General features: G+C 42.2%; 1 protein-coding gene across 2 annotated transcripts; it reads right to left on the bottom strand.

Annotated features, from left to right (window-relative positions):
- Positions 1–530: 530 nt before the first annotated feature.
- On the bottom strand, positions 531–8,965 carry wnt5a (wingless-type MMTV integration site family, member 5a). Of its 2 annotated transcripts, none has more exons than XM_085344486.1 (4): positions 8,951–8,965; positions 4,269–4,482; positions 1,570–1,862; positions 531–989 (listed from the first exon to the last, which is right to left on the bottom strand). In XM_085344486.1, exons 1-4 carry the CDS (start codon positions 8,963–8,965, stop codon positions 531–533), a joined length of 981 nt encoding a protein of 326 aa, XP_085200612.1. The 2 variants fall into 2 exon arrangements, with proteins under 2 accessions (XP_085200612.1, XP_085200611.1); XM_085344485.1 differs by lacking the exon at positions 8,951–8,965 and adding an exon at positions 7,003–7,139 and having other exon boundaries at positions 4,269–4,516.
- Between the last annotated feature and the right edge of the window lie 266 nt (positions 8,966–9,231).

Below are 9,231 nucleotides of genomic sequence, written 5' to 3'. Positions count from 1 at the left end.
AGACTACAGCACACGTTCTCCTCTTTATAGTCGCTCTCCAAACAACAAAATAGGACCTTTTGTCAATTATGCCACAAAAATTAAACCTTACTCATCTATGAAAGGCACAGTCCAATTTAAAACGTTGTGACCCATTTCCTCTACGGAGTCAAGAAAAATGGCTTTTTCTGTGGTTTAAACCCCCCCCCCCCCCCAAAAAAAAAACAACAAAAAACCAAAAAACAGTTAAAAGGAACCGTGGTATAAAATTTCCAGCCAGATTTAGGCACTTGAAAGATTTAAGTTTTCTGCTGATGAGCGGGCCAAAATAAAACATTACAATCTGAAAATAAATATTTCACAATACTCTCAGTTTCTGAGGACATGATTTTTTAAGTCTTTTTGCAATGGCATAATTGTTTAACTCTATAAATATAATTTATATAGTTTCTTTCTTCCATTCTCTCTGTGTTCAGCTCCTCTGCTCATGAATACACACAGATTTATGCCCATTATCTGCAAGCAAATACACACAGGCAACACTCTTCTTCTCACTTGCAGACAAATTGGTCTACGACTTTGGTGCAGCGCTTGCACTTGACGTAGCAGCACCAGTGGAACTTGCAGTGGCACCGCTCCACTATCTGGGCCTTGTACTGGTCATAACCTCTGCCGCAGCACATCAGCTCACACCCATCCATGCCCTCTGAGGTCTTGTTGCAAAGCCGCCCCACTGTGCCCAAAGAGCCTGTGCTTTGGTTCTTCAAGCAGTAGTCTGGACTTTGCTCGATGTACACCAGGTCATGGTTCGTGGGAGGGTTGAACCTACTGTGCATCTGCACCAGCTTTCCTCTCGAGTTGAGTTTCATGGCTACGGCACTGTCATACTTCTCCTTCAGTGCATCGCCCACCTTGCGGAAGTCGGCCAGCTGCAGCCAGCAGGTCTTCAGGCTGCAGGAACCTGATACTCCGTGGCACTTGCAGGACACGTGGGCAAGGTCTGACACAATCTTGAGAAGAAGAAGATCAGAGAGAAACAAAAACAACAGGTTGCATAATTATTATTCTTCAGAAAACGGAAAAAAGAAAAGAAACTTGACCACATGCTTCGTGCTGTAAATTCACCCTGCCTGTATAAATATTTGAATAATGTGCTGCTCTTGATCTCATGAGGCATCACTTTGCTAAAAAGGACAGAAAGTGCAGGGTGCTCCAGGGTGCAGTGATGTCCACTCGTTTGTCCTCCTTGAAAGAGTACAGCCTGCCAATCTGGCATTACGATTCCTTTGAGGTGGTTTCAAGATGTTTTAAAAGGAAAAGAAACTCCAGAGCTGTCTGCAGTGACTCCATCTTTTCATAGATCAAAGCCTCAGGGGAGCAGATGGAGCTGTTACACAGATGATCAGTGGAAACCTGTCTGATTGACCTGGACTGGACTATCTCACTTAAAAAAACAAACAAAAAAAAAAGCCTTTCAAGCTCTGGTTGGTCTAATTTTGAAGCGTGAAGTATATACACGTCTCTCTGCTTGTTTTTAAAAAAATAATAAAAGATTTGTGCGTGCACGTGCATGTGACTCGGCCATCTTACCCTCCGTCCTGCCTCATTATTGTGAAGATTCATCAACAGCCGTGCATTCTCGTGTGAGCCTTTGGGGAAGCTCTTCTCCCTCTCACGGGCATCCACAAACTCCCTGGAGAACCTGTAGCCATAGTTGAGGTTGTCTCCGCAGCCGCCCCAGAGCCAGTCTCGGGGAAGATCTTTGGGGCGAGCAGCACGACTGCACCCACAGCTGGAAAGCTCACCCTCTCTGCAGGCCCGGCTCACGGCGTTCACCACTCCGGCGGCACTTATGGCATACGTGAATGCCGTTTCTCGACTGCCTGCAGATACAAATACCACATGACATTTGAAACAAGACAAGAGTAGAGATCCAAATTTTGTTTTAAGCTGCCCAATTTTAAAAACACTGCAACCCATGAGACAAGAAAAGTGATCTCCATCCACTGCTTTCATTTTTGTAGGTTAAGCATGCACGTGTCTTCTGTAGCCAGTGGATCTCCCCATCGTTTGCTTTAAGTGTGTGTGTGTGTATGGCACTTTGAGATGTGATGTCATTTGACAGCATTCACCATACACTTAAGATTACAGAGCACTTCAGCCAAGCGCTGCAGGGTCGTCATCAACAACATGTTGAACAGTGGAATCTGGTTTGCTGTTATTGGGCTTCAGCCAGAGAGAAGACGGCGCCCTCCAGTGACAGAGATCCTTCTTAACAAGTCTCTGCCATTTCACCCAAATTGAACGTGACAACGGTTCTTTTAGTTAATCTGTCACGACTGAGTGACTCTGGAGCCGCTGTACATTAATTCCAACTGTTTCTACCCTCAACATTTCCTCTATAGAGCGAAGATTTAAAGAAAAAAAAAAAGGCAGAAAATTGCACATAAGCAGTTTTTGTCGCTGTACGAAGCCACAAGAGAACTAAAGAAGAAACAGACTAGCAAACGATGAAGCCGTGTGTTGACACTGAAGACGAGGACTGCTACACAATAAAAATGCACAGCTCATATACATGCTCGGGCAAACCTTTAGAGACTATGCTATAATGACAATAACATATGGACAGAGTGAGATGAGGGAAACTAAGGCGAGTGAAACGATAAGTCAAGAAAGAGACGGAAAAGAAACAAAACAAGCAATATAAGAAAAGAAACACACTTAATATTCCAAAAAGGAAGAAAAGATGAATAAAGAAACCTCCTGGAGAGGCTGAAAGATCCAGGTGGGAAATACTGCTGGAAGCATTAGTGATCAGAGAGCGTGGTGGGGGGTTTATTAGGTTAGTACAACTTTTAATCCAGCCTGAGAGTACTGGCCTAACGGTGGGCCTGCAGACAGACAAACTGTCGTCTCCCACACTGCTGCCGCCCTTCTAATGTCCCCCACCCTCGAGCTAGCCAAGCCATGCAAGGGAAGAGTCTGAACCCAGCCACGCCGGCACCCCCTGGACCTATGCTTTAAATCACCAGCAGTGTCCTAAGCCAGCAGACAGTAAGACAGGCTTTCATATGGACAGCTATAGAGGGGAGGACATGTTTACATGGCCCAAGGTGGACTGAGATGGGATCACTGTTGGGGAGGAAGTGGGAGGGAGAAGAGGAATGGGAGGAGAACGGCTGCTTGTGAAGAATAATTTGTGGAAAGGGAGTAAGGACCAGAGACACGCCAGGCAGAATCACCGAGAACAGAGTCAAAAGCTACACAAAGAAGTACAGCGCGTTAAATGGTCGAGCAACACGAGTGAAACGGTGCGACATACACATGTCCATTCAAACCGTTTCAGCTCTTATCCTTAAAATGTCCCCGTTAGAAAAGTCATCTGCAAACACAGTAAGAGGAACGCTTCTCTGAATAAACAGTCACCACAGAAACTCCTGACCATGTGTCCTGTAGATCATCCAGAGAAAAGGTAACATTACATTTAAAATTTAATTTATTTCATTACATTTCCTTAGTGGGACAACACACATCCAGTGTCTGCAACTGGTTTCATTTGGCTGAACTAAACACTAAAGACAAACTAAAAATAAATTTGAAAAATGGCCAAAACTGGAAGATCTGACCCGTTTAGATTTAGCATCCTAAGCTGCTCCAACATCCAATAAAACTGGAACAATGTGTGTTTAATGATAGGACCCAAGAACAGGACTTGATGTTAGGGACTGGAAAGCTCTTGAACTTTCTATAAGAGACAAACAGACAATGTAATCTCTGACGTGGTGATATATCGCTCCATATACTCGTAGCACTCCCCTTACTTGTAAATACACAGAGTCAGCTACAGTCCAGAGTTTGTGTGTCTGCGTGTGTATGTGTGTCTTTGTGTATTAGACTGTCTCCCATTCATCAGGGGGGAAAGCAGATTCTCCGACTCCCTCCTGCTCCATATCAGGGGGCTGGTTTAGCAGGCCAAAGCCACATGTGATTTATCGAGCAACCTCACCCACCAACTATTCCCTCCACACAGCTGCTGAGCATCAGCAGCCTCATGCATTTCACACACTTTTCACAAACATAAAAAAGGGTCAGTGACTCAGAAAGAAGAAAAGAAAAAGACATAAAATATAAAAATCTAAGTAACCCTGTTATATCTGGTACATACAGGAAATGTGCATATCAACATGCTGGTGAGTACAGTTATGAAGCGCTATCTTTGTTAGTTTCCTGTGTCTTTGTGTACGCGTTTCTTAGAATATACGGCACGTCATACAGCCTTTGTCTCTTACCTATTTGCATGACCCGTCCAAAAACGGAGGAGTTGTCCACCGTGCTGCAGTTCCAGCGCCGATGTCTGAACTGGTACTGGCACTCTCTGATGCCTGTCTTGGCACCTTCACCGATGTACTGCATGTGGTCCTGGTAGAGCTGGCACAGTTTCTTCTGGCCCTGCGACAGGCCCACCAGCTGGCTGCACAGAGGCTGGGCGCCGATGATGTAGGCCTCTGGGATTAGTAAAGGGTTCATGGCCAGAGACCTGCGTGAAGGGGACACACAGTGCAGTGTTTTCAGTCATGTGTCATTAAAACAAATGCATCCACGTTGTTGGGCCAACACTGCAATCAGCAGCTGATTTCACTTGATTGGGTTCTCTCCATTGATGATGGAACTATGTTAATCAGTGAAATGGAGGTGCAGTTAGTTCCTAGGTGGAGTAAAACCCTGTACACTCTTAATGTCAGAGGACAGTCGATGTGAAAGTCATTTAGAGCCAAGAATATACAGCGAGTGAAGCTTAGACGAGAGGAAGAGCAGTCAGGAGATAAAGGAAAAGAAAGAAAACGCAAGTAAAACACAGATGCATGAAGGAAATAAAGGGCTACGTTTTAAAAACACACCACTATTGTCCGACAAACGGAAGCTCACGCTCCCGCATCCAGTGGCTGACTGCGGCGACCACTGTAATCACTTTTGAGTTGAACAATTTTTTTTACAGTTCTTTATATTATTATTTTTAATTAATAAAAGAGACAAAGCTGTTATAAGGAAAGAGTTGATGCTACTAGATTGCCTACGCTGGCTAAAACTGTGAATTTGGAATGAGTTTAAGGTTCTTTATGTGCCTATAAAGCCACGCATCGGTGGCTCCCGGGTGTATTTAAGAAGTTCTCTGCCCCTGTGCTGCTAGGTCTCTGAAATCCTCTGGGCAACTGCGTTTAACTGCTCCATGATCGAGGTTAGTGGGAGATTTTTGTGGCGGGAGCTCCAGTGAACTGGAACAGCCTTCCTCTCACAATCAAATGCTACCCGCAGGACTTAAAGAAAAAACAAGACGACAACAATAACATGTACATATTTTAAATGACCCTTGGACATTTTTAGTCACCTTAGTATTTTTATATTAATTTAAAAAACAATCTCACAACTTCTGATATCATTCCACAATGTTGTTGTATAGTTTGTGCTTTTTGCACCTATTTTTGATGTTACTTGTCCAATGAAGGTATACAAATTCATTTATTTTAAAACAGGACATTTTTTTCCAAACTGAATTATATAAGGATTTCCATGTGTGTTTCAAAATGTGCATTTTTTTCCATCTTAACTTTAAGTTATGTGGTCGGCCAAATACACCGGTATGTAGGCCGGTGTGTTTTAAAAGAAATGTGTAGCTTACTACAAAAAAATATATAAAAGCACAGATATGATTAATTCTCATAGGTTTTCAAGTGCATTTCCTCATGTCAGCTCACCCGAGCAAGAGTAAAATTCAGCAGTCGTGTAACTTCTTATAGCACCAGATCATTTCAGCTAAAATAATTGTTCCGTTCAATTTTGTGGAAGAGAAACACAAAAACAGAGCGAGAGAGTGAGGAAGGAGGAAACACCAGTATGAGCATCTGGTTCCAGGCCACAGGACAATTAGAGCGGCCCATCTCAGAGCCCCCAGAGAGAGACAATTAGCCCCTAGTGTAACCTGATAGACTAAGGAAACTCAGCGGCAAGGAAACACAGAGGGAATACGCAGAAACATACACCGATATACACAAACGGGCACACAGTAGAAAGGGGGAAGAAGAAAAATAAATCATGCACACTAGTGCAGTCTGATGCTGTCTCACAAACATGCAATGAGCGCGCTCACAACTCCAACACTCCAAATCACTCACACCTGTGCGTCCTCTTGAAAAGGAAACTGACAGACACACACTGTGTGAACATCCTTTCCAGGGTCTGCTGTGTAGTAATGTGCGAGTCCTCAGCTGCAGGACTAATTTGAGCTGTTTCAACTTTAATGTAGCTTCCTACTTAGCTTAATTAGTTTGTATCTGTATAAAATCTTTACAATTATTTGTTTACATTGTTATTTTTCTATAACTCTACCAGCAGAGTATGTCACTATTTGCTCTGATTTGCTCCACTGGAAAATAAAAATATTTTCTAAGAAGTTTTGGGTTAAATGTCCAAAGTTCTTGAACAGGAGCTCTGATTGGGTACAATAAATATTCACCAAGTGTATAAACACAGAGCTACTGGATGTCAAGTGTTGTGATTATCAGAAGTGCTAGGTGTGTTGAAAATATAGACTTCTCTTTTAACAGAAGCAGGATACACACACACACACACACACACACACACACACACACACACACCGTATTTGCAAATATTTGGACGCAGACTCGGAAACCACAGCATTCTATGTTTTTTTGCGATGTTCATAATTTTGGTTTGGCAAAAGAAAGTAAGGGAGAGAAAGTTTTCTTGCAAAGCTGATGGTATACACAGAGTATGCCATATAGATCACACATATACAGGCCTCAACAAATAAACACTTAAAAAAAACAAACAGTCAGTATCACCTATATGTAACTTTTTGCCGAGTCTTTTTAGGCACCGCTGTCCTATTTACAAATTAGCATATGACAGAAAAGAGAATGACAAGTAAACACACTTCAAAGGCGCACACTGAACAAATTAAGACTCACAGAATTGCTGGCATATGGAAAGAAAATTATTGCATACCACCATGAGTTGGCCTCCACCACCACCTGCATGAGGAGAGTGAGGAGTGTGAGGGCAAAGACACAGTGTCTGGAGTCCAACACGCTGCCAAAGGGCCAGCAAATCGGCCGACGCACACAGCCTAGCCCCAGGTTCATACTGCCAGTGATCTGAAGGAGAACAGAGAACAGGATACTTGTCAGTCTGCCTGCTTAACTAGATGTTTGTTTCTCATGCACAACTTTGGGGCATATTATGGAAAGAAAAGGGCAGAGAAAATGTTCTTTCAGCTGGATTGCTGTATATTTTACATCTCATTTACATGCGTGTGTGTGATGAAATCCCTGTAGCCATCACTGCTTGCACAGCAGAGCAGTCATTTGGCAACATATCAGAGTGTGAATCACACAGCCAGAGAAAACACGATGACTATGAAACCCCGCAAGACACATTCCAGACATTTCACTTTAAGGCACAGAGAGACTGAGAAGCGCTAGTTAGACAATTTAATTTAAACTTATTTTTAACAAATATTAGCGCATTTTAACGAAAAGGACCGGGGGTTGTTTTTTTTAAGCCAATAAAAATAAAACAGAACTGTAGCTCCAAGTTCCGCTTTTATTTACATTTCTGGGAGACCCGCCTGTATTTTCTTTTGCTGAGAATGTTTTGTTTATTTGAAAAACTATAATAAAACTGTTTTTAAAGCAAATAATTTTAATTCGTTTTTTTTTAATCGTGGGTAATTAAATTAATTATAAGAAAAACGCGGGTTTTGTTTTTAAAAAGATGGAACAATTAAAAAGTAAAGTCTATTTCTCGTAACTACGAAAAGTGGCGATTAAACGTGTAATCTGACAGAGGCCTAATGGACATCTCCTTATGTATTTAGCCTATATTAAGATTAATTTTTCTACTTATTAATTGAAAATGGATCTGACAGCAGACGGGTGGCGGGGGGATGATGACCGGATACTTCGCAGCTTTTGCGCAAAGAAAACCGCACAGAATTTTAAAAAAAAAAAGAAAAGAAAGAAAATGTGAATTATCTGCGCACAACAGCACAGCTTTGTTGCCATTTTGGCAGAAAATTAGGTCAAATAATTACTCCTAAATTTGCGAGTTAAAGCGATGTGCCAGCCTTCCATCTTGTTCGTGTGTGAGTTTTTGGGATCGAGAGCAAGTCTAATTTGTCACGCTGCATTATTTTCCAGGGTTGTGTCGTGGAGACCCGGGCCTGCCTAAGACTCATTAAAAACAAGGCCAAGTTCACCATCACTCACCCAGCGCGCGCGCACACTCGCGCACAACACACACACGAACACGTGCTTTTGGTTTGCGTGCTGCCTCGTAATAGTTGGTGAAGTTATGTTCTTCGCAGTTCCTCCACATAAATTAAAAGCAATAATCCACAGAGGGCGGCGGTTTTACACTGATTTTAAACCACTAATTGGAGCAGTTGTGCCTGAAAGGAAGTGGATTTTTTTAAATATTTTAAAACACTTTAGTAATTTATTGATAATCAATTAAATATTATTTTTGGCAAAACAGTTTGCTAGGAGCAGCTGAACAGCGGTGGTGACTCACAGGGTTCATTTGGCAGATTGAGTCACGGAGCTACACGGTAGGTGCGCGCATTGATCTGACAATTCACATCTGAGTTTCATCCACTCAGAACAAAGAAGAGTACATTTTGTTTTCATCGACGGCACAAACTAACTTTATTAATGTGAATATGATTTTTTTATAAGCTAAGCAAATCCTGCGTTCAGTGACCCTTGGAAACGATCTGACCCGAGCGAGGTATTCATAGGACGTGACCGGTGACTGATGGCTATACTGCAGTTTTGTCAGTCAAAGTGGTATCTAGCTAAATGAACAAATTTCAGCTAGAATGATAAAGCAGCAGGCAGTACTTCAGTCAAAGTTAATTTCGGGGGTATTTCAAAGAGCCATATGGCACTAAAACCGAGAGAGCACGCATAGGAGGGGCAGAAAAAAAGTCTGCCTTTTAAGACTAGAGCTGGGAATACCTCAAACCCGGGCCTAGATATTACCCCGTTCTGGTCTCGTGTTGTTAAAACGCTTGGAAAAACTATTTAAAATATCATTAAACGGATTCATTGTGTTTTAAAAGTTTCAGCAACAATAAACGGTGAAAAATGTGAAGGAAAGCCAGTGTGTGCTCAAAGTCAAGTTGTATTATGCTTAATTTAAGGACCGGTCTATTTAAAAAAAACAAAAGAACAA

This window comes from Diplotaxodon limnothrissa, linkage group LG20, assembly GCF_057381915.1.
Source record: "Diplotaxodon limnothrissa isolate DT_005_m linkage group LG20, D_limnothrissa_male_GT1.1, whole genome shotgun sequence".
Lineage (NCBI taxonomy): Eukaryota > Metazoa > Chordata > Actinopteri > Cichliformes > Cichlidae > Diplotaxodon > Diplotaxodon limnothrissa.
The sequence above is the reverse complement of the archived record's forward strand: the minus strand, read 5'-3'. Positions and strand labels throughout refer to the sequence as shown.

What these genes read in the sequence shown, in the direction of transcription:
- wnt5a (XM_085344485.1), bottom strand. Translation starts at nt 7,139, where the DNA reads ATGAACCTGGGGCTAGGCTGTGTGCGTCGGCCGATTTGCTGGCCCTTT. An exon ending in GTGGAGGCCAACTCATGGTG is followed by an intron (nt 4,517 to 7,002) that starts GTATGCAATAAT and finishes CCCTTCACGCAG; the next exon opens with GTCTCTGGCCATGAACCCTT. An exon ending in ATAATGAGGCAGGACGGAGG is followed by an intron (nt 990 to 1,569) that starts GTAAGATGGCCG and finishes CTTCTTCTCAAG; the next exon opens with ATTGTGTCAGACCTTGCCCA.